Source organism: Chrysemys picta, chromosome 7 (assembly GCF_011386835.1).
Source record: "Chrysemys picta bellii isolate R12L10 chromosome 7, ASM1138683v2, whole genome shotgun sequence".
Taxonomy (NCBI): domain Eukaryota; kingdom Metazoa; phylum Chordata; order Testudines; family Emydidae; genus Chrysemys; species Chrysemys picta.
In genome coordinates, this window is record NC_088797.1 from 124,049,563 (window position 1) to 124,071,922 (window position 22,360).

General features: G+C 45.2%; 1 protein-coding gene across 13 annotated transcripts in view; it reads left to right on the top strand.

Annotated features, from left to right (window-relative positions):
* SH3PXD2A (SH3 and PX domains 2A) overlaps nt 1-22,360 on the top strand; it is a 387,168-nt gene that overhangs the window by 333,943 nt on the left and 30,865 nt on the right. For 7 of the 13 annotated variants that reach the window (XM_042855199.2, XM_065552549.1, XM_065552550.1 and 4 more), the window contains 2 exons: nt 3,035-3,148; nt 10,444-10,527. In XM_042855199.2, coding sequence (XP_042711133.2) covers nt 3,035-3,148; nt 10,444-10,527 — 198 coding nt within the window. Of the gene's footprint in view, nt 1-3,034; nt 3,149-6,961; nt 7,050-10,443; nt 10,528-22,360 lie in introns of all 13 variants that reach the window. The other 6 variants (XM_065552558.1, XM_065552559.1, XM_065552560.1 and 3 more) reach the window with 2 other exon arrangements.

Genomic DNA, 22,360 nt, shown 5'->3' on the forward strand with positions numbered 1-22,360 from the left:
CTTTCATTAAATCCGTATTCAGGGTGAGAGCACACACTCAAAAGTTAAGACTTCTATTATAATTTTTAAGTTGGCCACGTTGGACATGCAAAGTCTTATAATCCAGTCCTTTGCACAATTATCTTCTTAATCTGTTTTGGAGGAAGGGTTTATATAAACTCTTCCAGTCTAATTAGTATCAGCTGATTGTTAGCTTCTGGCATACTAATTGTGTGTGTGTTCACTATAAATGTATGTTACATTTCATATGCTACCCATGTTAATACGCTACTGCTAATAAAAAAAAACAAAAAAAAAGCCCCCAACCAAACAACAAAAGTCTGTTTTTGAAATTACTTGGCTCTGTTAACTTCTCTATATCCACTGCCATGGGTGAGCACCATGTCAGGGAAAATCTACCTCCTGCTGGGAAGGGAGAACTAAATTTAAACTCAGACTATGAATGTTGTGAAGTAAAGTTTCCAAATCTCTGTTGGGCCAGAAAATGGAAATCCATGTCTGAGGTCTGAGTGGTGTTACATCGCAGCTGTGGAATGGCTGGCCAGTGGATATGGTTTCCTGGGGTGCATGGTGTATTCAGTCCTATAGAATAGAAACGAGTGGGTTTAATACCTGTATATCCTTCTGGTGAAATCTTCCATTGTAGCTGGACCTGGAGCCAGCACTGGGGGGTTTTAACACCCACGTTGAAAATGTGCTTCAGTTAAGAGAGAGAACTGAAGTCCTAGATGAGCTGGCTTGTGGCAATAGGCTCTGTAGCCTCTTTCATAAGTAGGGCCCTGCCAAATTCACGGCCTTGAAAAATGTGTCGCGGACCATGAAATCTGGTCTCTTGTGTGCTTTGCTATATACGGATTTCACGGGGGAGACCAGTGTTTCTCAAATGGGGGGGGGGCACAAAAGGGTGAGGCAGGGGGTTGCAAGGTTATTTGGGGGGTGGGGGGGAGAGGGTGTTGCAGGATTGCCACCTTACTTCTGCACTACCTTCAGAGCTGGGCGGCTGGAGAGCGGCGCCTGCTGACTGAAGGCCCAGCTCTGCAGGCAGCAGTGCAGAAGTAAGAGTGGCAATACCATAGCGGGCCATCCTTACTTCTGCGTTGCTGCTGACAGCGGCTCTGCCTTCAGAGCTGGGCTCCCGGACAGCAGCCACCGCTCTCCAGCTGCCCAGCTCTGAAGGCAGCAGCAGTGCAGAAGTAAGGGTAGCAATATCGCACCCTCCCCCACAATACCTTTGTGACCCCTGCACAACTCCTTTTTGGGTAAGGACCCTACAATTACAACACTCTGACATTTCAGACTTAAATTGCTGAAATCATGAAATTAATGATTTTTAAAATCCTATGACTGTGAAATTGACCGAAATGGACCATGAATTTGGTACGGTCCTATTCATAAACTCAACCTGTTCCTACAGCACCTCACTGGATGGGCTGTGCACACCTGGAACCTCACTTGTAAGCATTCCATCAGCGGTTCCCACCACTGTTCTGATTGTGAGCTCTGGCAGACAGAGACTGTCCTTCACTATGTGTGTGCTGTGCCCAGCACAATGGGGCATCAATATCCATGGGGGTCTCTAATAGCTACTGTAATGCACATAATTCATTGGTCTGTAAAGTGTTGGGAGGTAGACAGACAGAAGGTAGCTGTGTGTTTTTCCTTCATACCTCTCTGGAGACTGTAGAACTAGGATATCAGAAATACTTTGCACTAACAGTTGTTCTAATACCACAAGCTGCTATAGAATGGTGTATTTATCTATTTAGCCCCCTTTCTTATGAATATCACCATTTTTGTTTGGGTGGCAGCACTGTCTAGTGACTACAGTAGGGCATGAGAAGTTTGAGTTTAGGGTAGCACCCAGAGGCCCCACTTCACTAGGCACTGTAAAAATATTTATGAAAATAGTCACTGCCCAAAAGATCTTACAGTGCAATCAAATACTCAGCAGATGTAAGAAAACAAGAGGCAATAGGGGAGGGAGGGATAACAAGGATAATAGTGACAGTGACCTAGTTAGAGAGTGAGTATGTGTGTGGTTCAGAGATGTGCATATTTGTGTTTTTTATTATGGTATAAATAAATGGATGTCTCCAATCTCCAGTGGCGCTCTAACTAGCCATTATTAGCTGGCAATTTTCTGTAGGCGGCATGGTAGAAGTGGGTCTTAAAGGGGTTGGAAGGAAGCTGGAATAAAGGCTTTACAGACTGAAATCGCTACTGAATCATTGCATAACTGTTATAAATATATTTAACCTCTCTGTTCTTCCATTTCCCCCATCTCCATAGCATAAACTACTCGACAATACCTCCAGGGTGTAGAATTCAATTACTGTTTTGATATCCTAAGGGGAGAGGTGCTCTAGAAACATTGTTATTAATATTTTGTATCCCCTTTTGAAGTGACTTTACAGAAGCCTTGGTGCAAGGATTAAGAAACTGCTGCCTTTGATTTTTATTAGAGACCAGAGGGGGTGAGGTAACATCTTTCATTGAACAGACTTCTGTTGCTGAAAGAGACACGCTTTCAAGCTCCATGGAGCTCCTCTTCTTGATTTTTATTGTTTGGAGGTTGTTGGGGGTTTTTTGCCTTCTGGTGTGAGGGTTTGTGTGGCCCCTGCTGTTTTCTCTTTAAAATGTGTTGACTAGAGCTGTGTCACTAAGACTTGTTTTAAGTGGTTGGATCAAAGAATCTGCTAATGGGATTCTCGTTATTGGAACAGGGACTGTGGTGGGGGCAGATCTAAATTCTGATCTGAGTTCTGCTACTGACTCCCCAGGTGGTCGTGGCAAGGGGGCAATAATGGGCACCTCTGGAAAGCTCTGAGCAATCGTCTGATAGTACAGTAGAAATGCTAAATAGTGCTATTGATGTCTGCTTCTAAACTGCTGCAGGGCACCTGAATTCGGCACCAGATCGTTGACTTGCAGAGCTGTAACTGTTTTTGTTTTGCTGGGATTCTGCTGAGCATCAGAGTTGTTTTAGGGGGCTATTCCTTCCAATGCTGATGACTTTTCTCTTTCTCTCTTGCAGGTTGGTGGTTTGTGAGCACAGCAGAGGAACAGGGCTGGGTCCCTGCCACATACCTGGAATCCCAAAATGGCACTAGAGATGATTCAGAAATTAACACATCCAAAGCTGGGGAAGGTATGAATTCTTTGGTATCTAGGGGAATCTTTCAATTAGTCCTCTTGATTTCAGAAATCAGACCTCTTTTGAAAACAAGTTACCAAAGACCAACGACTGCAGTGACTGCATGAGTGTGATTCTTAAGCCAGTTCACTGGTCACTTTTGCTGTCTAGTAACTGCAAATTCACTGCCATGGAAGAGATCAGACTTGAGTACCAGGCCAGAATTTCTTCCTATTGGGCTAGCTGAGTGCACCAGGGGATTCAAAAGCAAAGAGTGCCATTTGTTAATGGTAGCAAATGACACTCAAGGCCTTCAGTCTGAGCAGCCTGTGTCCTTGCATATCTTGGATATCCACCTTCTGCCATTGTGGGAGAAAATTTGCACAGTGAAGAATTTCTATCAAGAACAGTGAGTGTCTTTGAGGAGAAGAGTCTCTTGAAGACAATTCTAATATTTATTAGAGATGCTCAACAGGAGGAAGAGAGTGAATTCTGCTCCTCACCTTTGATAACTTTTTCTCTCTCTACAGAAGTTCAGCACGTCTACGTTATATATATTTTTTTAAATTGCCATTAGAATTAGATTTCATTGTTTGTGGCTGTGGGTGGAAAGGTAAATTTGCGTTTTAGAACGGTCTCACTCCACTAAAGCCGAAGAGTCACTTGTCATGGTAAGAAGCAGGCTAGGAATACTTGAATCAAGCTCCTAAAATGGGATAGTGTGATTACACCTGTGTCCTCCTACTCCATTATGAAAACTTAACCACCTCTTAATGGAATACTCATGCAGTAACTGTGTACAAAGGACACTGTTTTATTATGATTTACTCAATTCTAAAGAATCCATCGCTGTAGTACCTGGGTGTTCTTTATGTAAATGTCCACGTACAAACGAAACGGAAGTGTAGCTCTCATTCCTGTCTTTGAACCTCCTACCTGAATATGCTTTGGGGTGACTGCCAATCTATTAGGAACAAACACACACAATAGATTCTTATACTGTGCCCCAAGGGTGATAACTCTGGTTTATCCCAATCTTCCATGGCCGTGTAACAACTTTCCTTGGTCTAAGCAAGCCATATCCCAGGCCATTAAGGGTTCGTAAACAGAGGCTATGACCTTAAATTGGGCGTAAAAGTGGACAGGTAGTCAATGAACCAGACTGGTGTGATGTGTTCCCTTCAGCAGAAATAGCACAATGTTTTAAAAAACAAGAGCTAACTGCTTTCACTGAAATTGTGTTCACACATTTCATGTCTGTCTCTTCTGAAATCTCCCCGTTTCCTTGTCTCCTAGGCCACATTAGATGTTTTAGACCTCGTAGTTGCATAAGCCTTTCATACCCTTGATTAATTTCTACATGTCCTTGTTCATCCATATTGCCCTGTTTAAATTACTTTTCAGAGTTGTTGCCAGATGGGACATGTAACCCTGAGGCTCAGAACTTTCTTTGAAAGGTTCCTGTATTTCCCCTTTCTGCCCTCACTTCTTTGTATTGCTCTCATCAATTATGCTCAACACACTCTGCCTTCTTCCAGAATTGGATCTGCTGAAATTTGAGACTTTATTCTTTGCCTTTTCGGTCTCACTTCAATTCCCATGACAAATAATATTACGTTATCTCTGCTGTTGCTTTGATGTGCCCCAGTTCTCCTTTTCTCTACATTTTTAATAATTCTTTCCTTTTATGTCATAACCACATAATCAGACTAGTTCTGTTCTTCATTTTCCTCCTATTTCTTATGTATCAAGGCCATTCTTTACCTTGCCTCATAATAGAATGGCTGCATGATGATGATTAGAAGCATAGGGGAGAGTAAAAAGTTTCATATGCTTTAGTTAAGAGACAAATAAGAGGGCATATGCTAGGGGTTTATGAAGTAAAGAATGGTAGAGGAGATAAAGCGGTCTCTTCCTTTTACCCTTTTTCATAATACACAAAAAAGGGGACCGCCAATGAAATTGAGAGGCAACACGTTTAGGGATGATAAAGTAAAAATATAGAAAGGCTAAGGGGCTTGTCCAAGCCAGGAGAGAGCCAGCGTTCCAACTGGAGTTAGAGCAAATGAGTTTGATTCTCAGAGCTTTCTTTCTCTCCTGAAATGTAAGAAAAACATTTAAAAAGAGATCAAAGTAAGTCTGTTTATGTAACAGATGATAAACCTGTGGAACTTACAGCCACAGGATATTATTGAAACAAATACTTTAGGAAGCCTTTTCTTAAATGATTAGATGCTTATATTGATGAGTAACATCAGCAGTTACCCTAGCTATAGCAAACAAAATTCAGCACTGGAACCAAACTTCATCAGAGCTCAGGGCTGTTCAGAGCTAGTACTTTTGGTTTGAGCCCACTTCTACTACGGGCCTTCAAGGTCCAGGATATAAAAAGATTGTCATTAAGGGACAGGATTATATCTCCGTTATGTGGAAAGATTTTTATACCTTTCCATGTAGCATCTGCTATGGACCACTGTTGCTGACAGGAATGCTGGATTAGATAGAACAATAGGGAGTTTCTTGTGTTCACTGGCATGTCCGCAGAGCTCTTGTTTGATTTATTCCTTTCTCTGGTAGAGTATCTGAGCAAATCCCTCAGTTTGTATCTGGATAAATGAAAACTGTAACTTGAGTGTTCTTTTCCCCCAAACCTTTAAGTTATCTCTTTCTCGTGTTTCTCTTTCTGATTAATGTTTTCTAACACTGCCCTACTGTTTACTCTTAGATCAGAATTAAAAACTAAACCATCTTGACTATAATCCAACCACCGCTTTACCTCCTGCAGTACTCCAGTATTCCATCCTTTAGCATAATTACAGCCAAATGAAAGCCTTATGCAAGGAAATGTAGATTAGATAGTCTTAACAAATTAAACTGGTGGGGGGAAATGACATTAAGAGCAAGGTGCGAAGACCGCTAGTCTCCTGTCTGGGACCTGAGTTGTAAATTCCTTGTTCAGAAGCCCAAGAGAGTTAAAGTAAGCCTTTTCCTGTAACATAATTTAGTTTTTTGGCTAAAACTTTGTGGCCTATAAACTGCAACACTTTAATAAAAAAAAAAAAAAAAAAGTTCCTTCTCCTATTCAGACCGTTGAGTCCCTCTCTTCCTTCTCACGTAAAACGCTCTGGTTTAGAACTCTTTGATTCCAGCTGAAAGTAACTTGGCTTCTGACAGGGGTGGGGAAAACCTCTGATTACTCAGAGGAGCCAAAGCACCAGAACTAAGGATTCCAAGAATATGCAATGGCTTGTATTTCCTGCCACCTCTTCCCTGTGCACTCAAACTCCCACTGAAGCCAACAGGAGTGGTATAAGCACAGCCCCTCTCTGGATAGTTCTGTTCAGGGTGATAATATTGATTATTAGTAGTAATTGTATTACGTAGCACCTAGGAACTCTAGTGGTGTATATTCTGCTAGGCACTGTGCAGACACAGAACAAAAAGATGGTCTCTGTCTCAGGCTTATAATTTAAGACCAGAGACAACAGGTGGATACAGACAGAAGGCAGAGTACAGGAAACAATGAGATAATATTGGTCAACATGACAGGCTGTGTCCTCATCAGACCAGCAGCCTCACTGTTAATTTTTTTTGTTGGTATCATGGAAAAGGAAAGTTTTAAGCAAGATCATGAGGTATCTTTGCAGTAGCTTACAAGGAACTCCTCCCAAGTGTGAGGGGCAGCGTGGGAGAAGTCACTAAGATGCTTGTTTGAAAAACTTAGGTTACTAATTATTTATTCCTTTTTAATATCTCTCTGCTTTCCATGAGCAAATCACTCTTCTCTTCTGTTTTCTGTCATTCTCCCCATTTTGATCCCCTCTACAGCATGGTCATGGAGAACCATGCTCTCAGTTTTGGTTACTGATACAGGATGTCCCCAGACTGACTGAACATAGGCATTACTGGATACTAGGTAAAAATATCAATAATTCCGAAGTCCCATTGAAATTCACTGTCATTGAGGCTCCTAAGTCATTTAAGGCACCTTTTTAAAAATTTGACCCAACGTCAGTAAATCCATGCTGTTGTATTTTGCACTGAATTAGCTGTTTTGAAGCTTAATGTTTGGAAGAAGGAATATAGAATATACCTCACATACCTTCTTTATAGCAGCAATGAATGCCTTTTATTATGCCCAAACTAGTATGGAAGCCTTTCCATGTAGCCTTTGTCTTGCCTTCCCGGTTTAGTGGTTACTATATCAAAATCACAATACATGAGCAAGAGAGTGAACTGAAGGACTGTCCATGTATGTGACCTGGTAAACTGTGTTTTCTGGCATTTCAATCAAGAAGTGTCCTCTGTGCACAGCTATTTTAACAATATCATTTTCACAAGTGTCTTTTTTTTTCTTTGTTATAATTTTAAAGCATAAACTATTGTTACCGAGTGTGAAACTAATTCTTAACTCTGTCATGTTCACTTCTTGACCCCTTGAAATTTGAGAGTTAAAGATGATTATTTTAATGGTAGAAAACTGAGGCTCTAAAAAATAAATTGATGGGCCTGACCCAAGCAGTGTGGATCGGGAGCTGAACTTCCCCAAACTATGGGAATGTTCAGATATTTCCATTTCAGTTTAATTTTAACTATCCATTTCTAGTCAATATTTAGGAAAGCTTCCTGGTTTTGTTTGTTTGTTGGTTTTTGTTTTGTTTTTTTAAACCATATTTTGCCTGGACAAAGTATGTTTAAAAAATCAGTTTATAGTAGAAAATGCATTTGCTCAAAAAAAATAAAAAAAAAATAAATCTTATACTACTAATAGCATGTTAGTGCTCAGGTACTACAATGAAGAGCATAGTAGGACTTACCGTATATACTCGTTCATAAGCCGAATTTTTTTTAGTTAGGGTTACCATATTTCCACAAGCAAAAAAGAGGACGGGGGGGGGGGGGGGGGGAGGAGCCCTGCTCTAGCCCTGCCCTGCCCCATCCACTCCCTCCCACTTCCCACCCCCTGATTGCCCCCCTCAGAACCTCCAACCCCCCTGCTCCTTGTCCCCTGACTGCCCCCTCCTGAGAACCCCCTACAACCCTACCTGTCCCCTGACTGCCCCGACCCTTATCCACACCCCCACCCCATATTCACACCCTCGCCCCCAGACAGACCCCCGGGGACTCCCATGCCCTATCCAACTGCTCCCCGCCCCCTGACAGGACCCCCAGAACTCGTGACCCTCCAACCCCCTCTACCTGCCTGCCTCGACCCCTCTCCACACCCCTGCCCCCCTGACAATCCCCCAGAACCCCAGACCCATCTAACCCCCCCGCTCCCTGTCCCTGACTGTCCCAACCCCTCTCCACACCCCTGCCCTCCTGACCCATCCAACCCCCCCTCCCTGTCCCCTGACCAGGGCCAGCTTTAAAGAGCCCAGGAATCGGGCTGCACTCCGGCCGGGGTTGCAGGGCTTCGGGCTGGGCCGGCGCACTCGGCCGGGGCCCGGGCCAGCGCTGCTGGGGGCCCAGGCCGGGGGGCCGGAACCGGGGCCGGCGCTGCTGGGGGCCCGAACTGGGCTGGGGCCGGTGCTGGGCCCGGAATCGGGGCTCGAGCTGGGCCGGAGCCGCTGGGACTGCCGGGTGCCACTCGGCCCGGGCCCCCCCCCTCCCCCGCAGCTCTCCTCCTCCTCCCCCCCCCCCCCCCGCCCCAGCTTACCTGCTGCTGCCTCCCGCCTGCCCCTGCTTCTTTTCAGACTTCCCGCGAAGATCTGATTCGCGGGAAGCGGGGGAGGGGGAGGAGCAGGGGGTGGAGCGTTCAGGGGAGGGGAGGAAGGGGAAGACAGCTGCGGGGCCAGACAGCGTGGTAAGGCTGCAGGGGATGGGGGGAGCCGGGAAGGGGGTTTGGGTGCCCAGCGGCGCTTGGCCGCCGCTTTTCTGTCTATAAATAGCCGCCCGGGGGGAAATCCCGGACATTTTTAGATTTTTAAAAATCCCCCCCGGCCGGCTATTTATAGACTGAAAAGCCGGACACGACCGGGGAAATCCGGACATATGGTAGCCCTATTTTAGTCAAAAAGGGAAGCACCAGAGAAGGGGGTCGGCTTATGAACGGGTATAGAGAGGGAGAGGTGGGACACAGCCCCTACCCCCAACAGAAGGAGCAAGGACAGGCAGCAGAGACAGAAGGGAAGAGGTGGGGCTGGAGTCTCTCCGTTTCTGGCCACGCTGCTCTCCCCCCAGCATCTAAAGCAGCTGCAGCTCCGGGGCTGGCCGGCTGAAGCTGTGCCGCTCAGCCCCACCCCCAGAGCAGGCTGTGGCCCGCACCGCCAGGCCTGCTGGACCACGCTGCGGCCGTGCCACCCGGCCCAGCTCGCTGGAACATTCTGCGGTCGTGTCGCCCGGTCTGGCCCGCCTGAGCAGCTCCAGCCAGGTCGGAGACATCCTCCCTTGGCCCATCCCAGATAAGGTGGGAAGGGATGGGATGGGGAGAGTGTTGGGGTTCCAGGCTAGGGGTGGGGGGTGGTCACAGGGGTTACTCCCGACTCCAAGCTTCTTCCCCTCCTCTCCCCCCCCCCCCAAAAAAAAATTTTTTTTTCCCCCACCAGGTGCTGTCCCGGCCTGTCAGGGTAACATGCCGGGACACTTCATGTTTACTTAGGTTTACCTCCGTGCTTGCGGACGCTCGAGGTAAACAAACTATCTCTGCCCCCCAACAACTTATCCTGATGGCCCGGGAGCCAAAGTTTGCCAAAGTTTGCTGACCCCTGAATTATAGGGTCGGCTTATGAACAGGTTATAAAAATTTTCCATTTTTACTTTTCCATCTGGGGGGGAGGGGGTCAGCTTATAAACGAACCGGCTTATGATCGAGTATATACGGTAATAGCTTTCTACAGGTCATATAAATTACTTACTTTAAAATATGTACAGTATTGCATTTAGGAGTAGTATCACAGCCCTGGACAAGGTCCAGGCCCCATTGTACCAGACTTTATACATAGTAAGACAGCATAGGCCCCAAAGATCTTGCATCTGAATAGAGGAAATAGCAGTAATAGCTTTTCAAAGTCCTAGACACGCCTTATCTAATCCAGGGTGTAAAAACCTAAAATTCTAATTTTGTTTTAAAAGCCAACAGCAGAGACTACTAGTAAATGCAACGACAGTTCTGTTGCTGTACGTTCCTGGGGCTCAAGAAGTTAACTTGTTTCCTGTATTGTATAAACTAAAACCCAAGAGTTTTGCATTCCACCTAATCCGTTCTTGCTAACAAGCCCAGTTCTCATAATTATGTTGTTTTTATTCCCCACCCCTCCATCATTTTTCTTTTCTTTTTTTTGTGTGTTTCCATCCATGTTCCAAACTAGTTTCTAAGCGACGCAAGGCTCACCTGAGACGCCTGGACCGGCGATGGACGCTGGGCGGGATAGTCAACAGGCAGCAGAGTCGAGGTGAATAGCTTCCTGTGGCATAGTCCCCTTAAAAGCACAAAAGCTGAGCTGCTGCTGCTGCTCCTCATCTCCTGCCATGTGGCACGCCAAGAGGGAATGATTGGCCTGTCATTGGCTGACCCAATCTTGTTTACTTGGTGATAGACTTAGGCCTGAGCTGCGAAATTCAGATGTGGATTTCAAACATCACAAACTATTGATTTTTTTAGGGTATTTGGAGTCAAAGTTTTGGTTCAGCCCACTCAGAGATGAGCCAACAGCAAAACTTGGCTGTGGAGTCTGACTCCCCACCCAATTTGGGAGCAGGCCGGTCTGGTGTTTGCTTCAAGCACATCTCTACTCTCTTTTCTAAGTTTAAACAAATAAACAAGTGATACTTTTACAGTTCCTTCTCAGAAAAATGGAGAAAATATCCGGAAACACAGGGGGATGTGTGAACTGCAAAAGCATCAGATTGGGTTTTGATGAGCACCTGGATGCGTATTCAAACTTCATCCAGAAAATTGAGACCTCTAAAGAATGTATAGCTTTCTGGCAAGATTTTTGATGTTTCCAGTCAGGCCAGTAATGCCACAAAGACTGTCCTCCTTTTGGTGGTTTTTCTCTTTGTGGTTTCAGTTTCAAACACCCATTTCTGTAGAGGTTCCCCCAAAAAATATTGGAGAAGAGAACTTGGTCTCAAGGATTCAGTCTTCCCTTTTAGGGAAAGGTTTAGATTGAGATTGGAATGATATTTATTGGCCTTCCCATGCTCTGAAGATTTTTTTTTTTTTAAACCTAATGCTAACATTGACATTATGATTGGATTTTTCCTAAGAACTTGAACTGCGAGACGCTGATGAAGTAACCACAATTGTGGATTAAAAAAATTTATCTCTCTGTGGGATAGTCTTGACTCAGCAGGTTCTTGGTGTCAACCCAATGCATTTGGGGGATGGAAGGAATGAAAGTGACTTTCCTCTATTATTGCTCTTTGCTTAGAGGAGACCTTTGCAAGGGAATGGAGCCAGACCTATGCACAAGTAAACCCTATCTTATTTAAAAATAAATGAATGCTCTTAAAGGTGCTAGTGGGTGAGGAGAGGGAAAGCAAAACTTGTGAATTTAGATTCCACTGCAACATGGATGTTTCTGTATACAGGGAAGGAAACCCCAGTTGTCACTGAATCTGTGTGGTTGGTTACAGATTGTTGTATTATTTTGGCCCCCTCAGTACTTCCCAAAAGCAAAAACATGTTGTTTTCATCATAGCTCCACCATCCAGGAGCCAAAAATACCATGAGAAGACCAGATCTTGTTCCTTGCCCAACAAAGGGGTCCCTGAGCCAATGAAAAGCCTCTGAAGAATATAAGTGCACATACTAGACATGAAGATGCCGAAACCAAAACACTTATTTCTGTGCTGCAGAGAATGAGAGGGTTTTTTCAGTTTGAATGTACATAGCCGTTATTAGATAATTCTAGTCAGTCTCTCTCTCTTTCTGACCAAGAAACTTGAATTCCCATGAATAATAGCAGTTTTCAAACTGAACAAAGATACATTTCATGTCCTCTGTATTATATTGCACGCAAAAAATGACATTAAAAGAATATTAAGTTTGCAAAATCAAGCACTAAGAATTAGGAAATGCTGAAATTAATGTACCTGTGCAATCTTAATTTGGCCCCCTTGTACGTCTGCATTATGATAGTCTTTAATTTATATGATCACATAATGCAGACGCACAAGGGGGCCTGTTCCCACCAGGCTTGACCCTCTCTTCCCCATCCCCTCCAACCTGTCCCTGTACTGTCTCTTCGCCACTCAAGGCTCCTCATCCCAGTCATAGGCTCCTTCCCTAGCTAATGTCAGCTTTCAAATCCTAGTCTCTTTGCCCAGCCTTTCCCTGTCCCCTACTGGTTTCCAGGCCCAATCTCCTTCCCTTTCCCCTTGCTCCTTGTCCTGGTCTAGCCAGTCTTCCGCTCCTAGCCTGATCAGTCTCTTCCTCATTTTCCTCCCTCAGCCCCCACTCCCCAACTCTCAGTCCCAGTCTCCCCCCAACTCCTGGTTTCCCTCTTCCCCTCCCTGCTAGCCTCCAGTCCCGGTCTCTCCAGCTTCTTGTCCTAATTTACTCCCCCTGTCTCCTTCCCCATGTCCAGCTCTTGTTCCCTCTGCATTTGAATCAGGCGGCTTCCTCACTGAAAACCCAGGAGAGACGGTCTCTCTGCTCTGAGCTGAGGTGTCCAGATCTGGACCCAGCACAGCCTGCAGCAGGTTAGTGCTGCAATTGTAGGGAAAATCTAGCTCGGCCCAGGGCTGGCGCATGCTCAGTGCATCTATAGTTTCCCAGGAATTTAGCTTGAAAAGTAGGTCTCTGCTGAGCATATGCAAACAGCAATTTTTCAAAGGCTTTTAACTTGGCAAAACCTGGGTGGATTTTCACAGGGACAGCTGAAGACGTACCTGACACAAAAGCCACACCCCCTCCAAATTCCCTATCCCTGCATCAAAGCATTGAGGAGTGAGCTCTAGTCAAAGAAAAGGTCGCCAGAATTTAACATAAGCAAAACGTGTTTTTCTCTAGCCTTGTTCTGGCAAACAGCTGGACTGTTTTAGCTGATATTTTAAAAAAGAAATCCACCTGAGACCCCACTGGTGTGGAAAATTTCAGCCGAAATGATTTGGCAAAGTAATAAGCAACTGAAAACGGGGTGCTGTAAGGGGAAGTGTTGGGCAAACTTAAATAGGCCGTTCCACCAGCCCAACCTATAATATAGTACTCCTTTAGAAACTAGAATCTGGATTTGAATTTGGAGACTGTCCCTAAAGGCCAAGATATTTCAAAAGTGACTAGTGACTTTTGGATGCTCCAGTTTCTGAGTGTCTAACTTGAGACACCTGAAAAGGGGGTTGACTTTCAGATGGTGGGTGCTTAGCGCTTCCTGAAAATGATGCCCCATTGAAGGGGTCACAAATTGTCCACCCAAAAATCACTAGTTAGTTTTTTTTTTTTTTTTTTGAAAACCTTGGCCATTGTTTAGACTCCGAAGGCAAAAATATTTTGAAGAAGGTGTTGTAATGGGTTCTGCCCTCTTCTGGGTGGGGGTCTAAGAGGATTGTAGCAAGCTCTGCTACTACTGTTGACCTAGCTAATGTAGTTTCAGATCAAACAGCTGAAGGAGAAAGTCAGCAGTTCACATCCGTTCTCTCCACCTGTTGCTTTTATAGGGCCTCATAAAGGTCTGATTTGCAGACAGTTACATTTTATATATTTTACTTGGTACCGCTTTGCCAAAAGTTAAGGAAAATGTCGCATTTTTGAGTTAATTCTAGTATAAACTTGCTTCCAAACAGTTCAGGATTGTTCCCTACAATCATAATTCACTGGGTACACCTCTACCCTGAGATAACGCGACCCGATATAACGCGGTAAAGCAGCGCTCCGGGGAGGGGGCTGCACACTCCGGAGGATCAAAGCAAGTTCAATATAATGTGGTTTCACCTATAACGCGGTACAATTTTTTTGGCTCCCGAGGACAGCGTTCTATCGGGGTAGAGGTGTAGTTTGTATGTGTTTTACTGGCCTCTGCTGTATGGGGTCAGAATTACTTAGGGTTGTGTCATAACCCCGCTATTGCAAAGAGCTAAATGATTCTGCTTTAGTTCAAGAGATGGAGCCTCTGCCATTCAGAGCAGGTATGTGTGGCCCCTACCTGGCATGCTGTGGCTGCCACTATGATGCAAATAACTTGTATGATTTTCCGATGCTGTGGTGATAAGAGCAGTTATGCTTCAGTAGATAGAAAGAACTAGCAGGAAGAGATGAACTCTTAAAGAAGGATCTAGCTTTCTTGCAAAGGACCCTCCAGTAGTAAGGGAAATACCCTGAGGTAAATATATGACCAGTTTCTTATGCCTATTTTGAATCAAGTTGAGGAAGTTTAATACCACAGAGGACTGCTAACGAAGTTTCTGGATCCATGAATAAAGATCAAAGACCATAAATGACTTAAAAATATCCTGTCGCACCCGTTTCACTAAGCCCAAGATCTCTGCAAAGATGACAGCTGTAATCTGCTCTTGCAGAGAGCACCAGCATTTGTTGCTGGACCTTTCTTTGTAAAACAGTTGGTGGACCTACTGTGTGTGATGTGCCCAGGCTTAATGCAATCTGTTGGGTAATGCTCTTTGCACAGCTGCAGGGCTTATACTTTACATTGTGAGTTACACTTCATAGCTAGAAAGCTTAAAAAAAATAAAACTAGAGAAGGTGCAATATCAAAAATAGGGGGATGTGAGGAGAAAAATGTCTTTCATAGTCTTCCACAGTGTCTGACTTAAAAGGACAATCTGTTCACAAATGATGCGTGTTCATCCTGCCTCCTCCGAGAGGGGGCACGCTTCCGGAGGTCAGAGTAGAATACTTGTTTATGTAGGCTACAGATTAGGAACTACTTACAGGGTGACTTCACAAGAAGCAGTTTCTGCGGTGGCAGTTCAGTTTGTTAACTGTGAAAATCAGTCTACCTCCGTTCTTCTACATCTGATATTTGACAGTCGGTTAGTTATTCGCCTTATCAGCTTTGTGCACAGAATTTTCAGTGAACCATAATGTAATCCCGAATCTAACTTAGTTGAATGGTTTTTGTTTTGTTTGTTTTTTGGTAACAGATCTACTCCACGCTAATGGTGATCACCGTATGTGGCTAACCTTCCCTAGAATGAACCTGATTTGTGAATGCAAAATTGCTCTGACTATTTCCTGTTTACTTCGCATTTGAGCAGGCTCTGTATTGTGCTCCCATTGTGTTTGTACACACACACGTCTTTAAATTCTGGGTTTTTTTAATTAAGCAAATCAAAGATGTTTGAGAACCACTTATGTATGGAAGAGATCTTCTCCAACACGTGTCCCTTCCGAACCCTAGTCTGCTTTGTTCTTAGAGCTTAATCCTATAGGCCATGGTTCGAGAGTAGCTGTACTAGTCAAGCTGTTCAGGAAAGGAGATTAAATTTTGGAGACACTGGTGAAAAAGCAAGAAACTGAGGAGAAGAGGCAATGTGGTCTGTTGAAATGAGTTCAGAGCTTGGACTTCTTGTGACTGTAATCCTGGGTCTCACTGACTCTGGCTGCGGTTTTGGGGAAGTCCGTTAACCACTCTTTTTCTAGGCCTGTTAAAGGGGGATAATACTTTAAGGAACAGGCTAGTGTGCATTTGCACACTTTCCCTTCCCACATGGAATCAGGACTACTCCTGTGTAATATAGGCCCTATGTTGAGAAGTTAAGAGCTTCTCCCATTATTCATCTAGTAGGAGTGTGTACCAGACCAACTCACTGCGAAACCTCCAGGTGGCCGTAGACTTTTGTTACAGGCAGGTTGTGAGGATTGATTTGCTAATGTTTTGTACGGTGTTCTGCAATTTTAAAGTATTGACTTGTAGTGTGTTAGCAGTTGTCCCTCCTCTTCTGGCTTGGAGGGAGGCCACTCTGCCTCATTGGGTCACTGGGGAATCTGCCCGGTCGCCAGTGGGAATTAGTGAATCAAAGACTGCGGGCTAGGAGGCCCTGGACCTCAGCCAGGGCAGAGCAATATGCAGTCTTTGCCTGGCCTCCTGGCTCAGGCAGATGGCAGACGAACACAGGCCTCTTGGCCTAAGGTAGGTAGTTGGCCGCCCCAGGGGTGGGGCAGCTGCAGGGGGTAGAGAGACCCAGATCCACCCAGTCCCAGCCCAGCGCTTTACAGTGGCAGAGGGCTCTGCTTAGTGGATCAGCAAGGATCCAGCCACAACACGCTGATCTGAGCACGGACAGCAAAAGCAAACTAACTTCTGGGCTACTTCCTACCACAATCCAGGAAGTTGCTCCGGTGTCCAAGAGCCCTCTGTATCCTCGTGGTATTTGGCCGCCAGCAATGTCAGCAGCTCCCCTCCGGCCTCTGTGCCCTCTGGGGGCAGGGTGCTACCCAGTTCAGTCGCAGGACCTGCAGCAGGCAAGAGGCTTGTCTCCTTCCCTGGCTCCCTCCCAACTGAGCAGGAGGTCCTGCCTCTATACTTCTTGCCCCCCCACCCCCAACTTCGGGCATGAGGGCCGGGCCTGGCCTGCCTCTGCCCACCTGGGTGCAGAGTGGTCCCTCCCCCTCTGGGTCAGAGGGAGGCCACTCCAGCTCGCTACATGTGTAACTAAATAAGTACTTTTGAGAACCAAACAAACGCTTTGCATGTTCACCTATCCCTGAGTTGCCTTAAAAAGCCTGGTTGATCCCTTCGGGTTTTTATGTAGCCTCTCTGGCCCACTGCATAAGGATGCTTTGAGCCACTAAGAGTCAGATCTGCACAGTGCAAGTTCAGTATTTTGGCCTCAGTTTCTTGTTTTCTCACTGGGGATCCAAGGAAAATAGTCACGTTTTATTGCCCCTTTGCCTATTGAGGAAATAGCACGTGCAGTAGTTCAGAATTTAAAAGAAATCTCGTTGTTTTCCCAGTTTTGTGTGTTGGGGTTTTTTTTAGTCGTTCTGTGTTAAATAGACGTCATCAAAAGGAAAAGCAGAGGGTGGTAAGGGGAGGCTGGTCTCCAGATTAGCAACCGTGTTGATAATTGTGGAGCAGTTAGGCAAAAAAAATAAATAAATAAAAAATGATCGGCACAAAAGTCCGTTTTGAATGAATGTTGCCTTCTGGAAAGGAGAGACTTTTTCCAGAAGTAGGTCTGACAAAGAGGAGGGGCGGGGGCAGGGAGAGAGAGTTAGACTGCTGACTGAGGGGAAAGTATTTATTTTAAAAGAGAATTCTTCTGTGGTTTGGAAGATGCAGGATTTGAGCCTTTGCATTTTTCTTTGAAATCTTAATTGGATAATTCCCAAACCAACCCCTCTCCTGGTTCCAGCATTTCAAGTGAGGATCAGGTCACAGTATGACCGTGATGCATAGAGAGACATCAGTTAAGTAAAGGATATTATTCCCTGACTTGGTTCTTAAAACTCTGGAGATACAGTAGGAGTTTAGAACTTGGAGCCAGGAACTCATGAGCTTCAGTTCTAGGTCTGCCACGGATTCAGTTTGTGGATCTATAAATATGAAAGCGAGTTGCCCACCTTGCAGGCACGAGAGGAATTGTTTGTTTAATACATGGCACGTCAGACACAAGGCTCTGGCCCTAAAGAGCTTCTAGTGAAGACAAAGGAATGGATGCAGCTTAAGAGGAACATGGTTCGATGGCTGCCAGGCATACATCTTGTTAGTACTAAGAGATTATTCTTCAAATTGAAAAGGGTAGTTTGTTGTCCTGGGGACTAAATTAATGTTTGGCAAAGCACGAGTGCCGGGTAGGTGGTGGTCAATTTTTTGTTCTGGAGGCATTGGGAAAAGTGCCGTGTTGCTTGGCACCCTGGAGGAGAGAGGTTGTTCCAGATGCAGGGGACAGCGTGAAAAAGGCATAGAGCCGAGGGGGGGAAGATGGTACTGGCGTTCACAGCCTCCGGTTCAGGCCTCAGTCTTGCACCTGCCCCAGTGCTCCAAGCTCTCTACTGCAGCAGACTCTGGTTTGTTAACCTAGTGCTTGAGCATCTACACTCCTTGGTAACCCCAGATTAGGAATTGTTGAACTCTGTGTCCCAACCTCAGGCTCCAGCGTCGTCTGCATTATGTGGGCCTCGGTCCAACCACCCGTATCCCAGACTTCCTCGCGCCCTCCCAAAATGTGGCCACTCTCGACCTTTGTTTGTGGTGCAGTGTGGGAAAACTTGATATGCCACCAAACTTGACTGTCCGGATGAGATGAGTAATGTGTATATAAAAGGAGAAGGTTTTCTCCATTCATCCCCCCCGTGTTAAAGTTAAACCAACTCAGAGTAGCGCTTCCCATTTGTACAGAAAATTTTCCTGTTAATAACTGGCATAATTTGGGGTCAGTGACCCTGCCCCCTAATTAAGGCACATCTTCTTCAAAATAATTTTGTTCAGTGTCAAATTACCAATATTGAATCTTTATCAAATATTGCTGTCAATTGGTTACTGTCCTTTGTTGTTGGTTTTTTTTAGATTGAGTAGGTTATCCTAAAGCAATGCAAACCTTAAAAGCACTGCATACAGCTTGTTATGCCAGGAATGTTTTTGACATCACAACTCCAGTGTGTGGCAACAATAATTCAGGCCAATCCAATAGAACATAAGTTAGTAGCTCCTGTCTCCTGTCCAGCAAAACTTACCAGCTCATGGCAACCTTTAATATGAATGGACAGTACCGTGTACCAATAAATTACGTACATTGATGTATGAAAGCTTTATGTGGAATGTCACTATTCCAAATTCCTCTTTTACTCCTGTAATAATACCTATCCCAGTATTTCAGAACAACTCGAAACCTACACCTTTCAACTAAAGTCCTGGAGCATTCCCAGGCCCACAATAGGAGACTTAAAAACAACTGGAAAAAGGAAACTATCCACAATTTGCGCAATACCATGTTCAGACCATTGGTCGCTGGGGGCATGAATGTATGCATGGGTAAAGCAAAATGGGCAAGAAACAGTATTTAGCCCCCTGAGTCATTTTCAGTTCATACAGTATGCTTTTCTGGGATGATGGGTAAACATCCTCCCCATGAAAAGACAAAAAGCAGAGGGATGCAGTAGAGAGAGCAGGCCTGGTGCAGGACCTGAGGCCTGAACCAAAGGCTGTGGGCCAGAGTCGATCTGGCCTTGGCAAAATAACACACTAGATGTTTACATCAATACATCTCAGAAGGCTAGTACAGATACACCCCAATCCAGTACAAGATCAGATGGTTTGACCGAACAATGACTAAAGATGGTTTGTCCGCGATATCAGGAACCAGGGGAGATGTAACAAACAGATGTCTTGAAATATGTACGGGTAATATGCAAGTTGTGTTTCCCAGTTGTGTCTCAGTCTATAAATGTTGTGGTACCTCGCCTCAATCCTTGTGTGTGGCCTGGGGGACAGCAGAAACACCAGCTGGTGCCTGAGCCCCTCCTTGCTGCTGGACACTTGTGTTTAGTGTACCTGTAACCACAGAGCCAGAGCACAACTGTGCTTGGAGGACAATAAAACTGTGAGTTACTTTTGTCACCGAACCTTGCCGGAAGTCTCTATCTGTAACATCAAGGTCTGCTGAATTAACATGCAGCACTATCTGCTACTACTGATCACCTTGGAGCTCCAAGAAGCACAGAACAACGTTACTGAGGCAACATCATTCTAGCCATCAACACTTAACATCTGCTAACTCAAGTTCTACTAACCCTGGGCTTACATTGCGGTGTAGACATGCCCATAGTGATCAAATCTTGATGCACTAAAGCAGGGGGTCTCTGTGTGGCCGCAAACGCTTGCGTGTGGCCACTCTGACAAATTTTCCTATTTAATTTAACTTTAGGAAAAACAAAAATATGCTCACATACCTGTCCAAAACATTGTAGTTTATTTATGCAGGGTTTTTTATAGACTCAATAATAAAAATAATGTACAATTGTATTTTGGTACCCCTTGCCCCTCCCCACTCACCCTGCTCCCTACCGCTTGACCACTGTGTGCAGAAAGGCCAACCCTGTTGGAGCCCAAAGCTGGAGCCCCATGGCTGGAGTCAGGGGGGCGGGGGGATCCCGAAGCCCAGAGCACACTGCTGGAGCCCCGAAGACGGGAGGCAGGCGCTGAAGCCTGCACACGGAAGCCCATGACTGAAGTTGAGGGGTGAGGGGGCTGAAGCCTACCCCTGGAGTCCTGCAGTGAAAGATGGGGGGGCAAAGCCCTCTCCTGGAGCCCGTGGGTGCTGCTGGGAGGGGCTGCTGTTTTGCCCTCTCCCCCAACTCTGCCCAGGAGGCTCTCCGTAGGCAAACCCCCCGATGGCCACATGTGGCTATAGTAGCTGCATTTGAGAAACACTGCACCAGAGAGTCTGGGAATTGCCACAACTTGGAGATGAAAATCTAAGCACAAGAGACTTGTGGGAGGATCAGTGTGTGGTTTGCTATCTTAAGGGTTTATGCTGTTGCCTAGAATTGTAGTTTCCAAATGAATGAAATGACCGTCCAGAGCTGTGATGGAATTCCAAGAGGTACAGAGGGTGCTTCTGCTTGTTCTTCTATAGAATGAATTATCCGTGTTTGTCTTTCCAGTAACATAGTGCCTCAATCATTAAATGCCCAATAGCTTAAGCGTTTTGATCAGTAGCTCGGAATACTGGATGCCTCCCTGATCATTCTCCTAAATAATGTGTCCATGTGAATCAACTGACTTTAAATACATCATTTCCTCCTCCTCGGGTTAGTCTTAAGAGAAGCAAACCAGAACGACTTTTGGGTTATAAGTGAGCCCATACTTCAAGAGTGCAGTTGAGGTTAAAAACCTCATGTATGTGTGTTTATGGTCGCCCCTTCACCACTGACAGAAACCAAATGTGTGCAACCTTGGAAATGATTGTAATTCTTGCTGAAAAAGCACTCTGCAAGGGGAAACTTTAATGATGGCTTCCTGTTTTTGAACTGTAGGCTTAAAAATAGATCTGCTAAACAGACATCATAGGAACCTTAATTTCTAAATGGATTTTCTTCTTTCTTCCTTTTCGAACACTTTCCTTAACTTTTTTCCCCTTAGCGTTTACCTATGTGTTTTTTTTTTGGGGGGGGGGGGGAATATATTCTGAAGTATCTTTCTTCAAATGATGACCTAAAGCAAAGTAATGAGGCTGAAAATGTGGGTGGTAGAACTTGTAATCCGCAAAATTGCACATGCTCAGCGCTGATCACCTGAGTCTTAGCTGAACCATCCAAACCTCTTGAAAAGCTGGGCCCAGAGACGCCATGCAGACTGTCCTTCTTGTGGCCTCTCAGGACTTCAGTTTCTGGTATGGGCCAGAGGCCAGAACTCAATTCAAAGGGGCATAAAAATAAAAGACTAATGGAGGTGGAATAATGTTCACCAGAGGGTTTTTTTGGGACTGGAAAGCTTCAATTTTTGTGTGTGTGTGGTGGGGGGAGGTCCAAGCAAGGGTTATTTTCAGTGAATTTTAGGAAGGGAAAGCAGGGTGTGTGGCTATGAGCACAGAAGCAGGGAGTTGGTAGGCCTGGGTTTTATTCTTAGTTCTGCTGCAGTTAGGCCTGGGCTACAGTACAAATAAACACAGTGATGGCCACTTCGTGCTCTAACAGGGCTTCATTTTGACTGCTCTAAAGGAAGGGAAGAGAGTTTTATGGCTGTGTTAGGGGAATGTTTTGATACTGGAGTCATGTAGGCTAATCTTCTAATATGGGACCTTGTTCTATACACGTGGGCCTTGCCTACACGAAGACTTTTCTCTAAGATTCCCCTGCTCCGCTGACAGTAGCAACAGTGGGAGTCCTAGTGTAGACAAGGCACCGCCAGCATTATCACCCCCAAGCTGAAAGGGGATTAGATAATGTGGTGGTTAAAATACTGGGAGCCACTGAAGCCTTGCCTGTACTAGAGCTCTCACCAGTGTCATTGCACCTGTGAGGGCAATGGTGAAAAGTAGTGTAGTCACAGTCCTAGGCAAAGACGAGCCATGGCCGTAATCCAGGTAGGCTATAATCATGGGTATTTTAGTAGTGTTGTTGGGACTGTTACCCTTCTTCTGCTGCCGTTTCCCTACCTGTAAATGATGCCTCACTTGGTGAGACATGGAGATTTAAGGTTTGTAAAGTGCTATGACGGTCTGATGGCAAAGCACCATCATCCCTGGTTTGCATTCCCATGTGGATGGCTAGGTTTGACAGCACTGGAAAGGCTGATGTGATATTTGGTCATTGCTGCTTAAAGTAGTCGATCAGGAAGTTGGAATAGCCACAAGTACTTGGGTAGGAACACCTCTCATCTG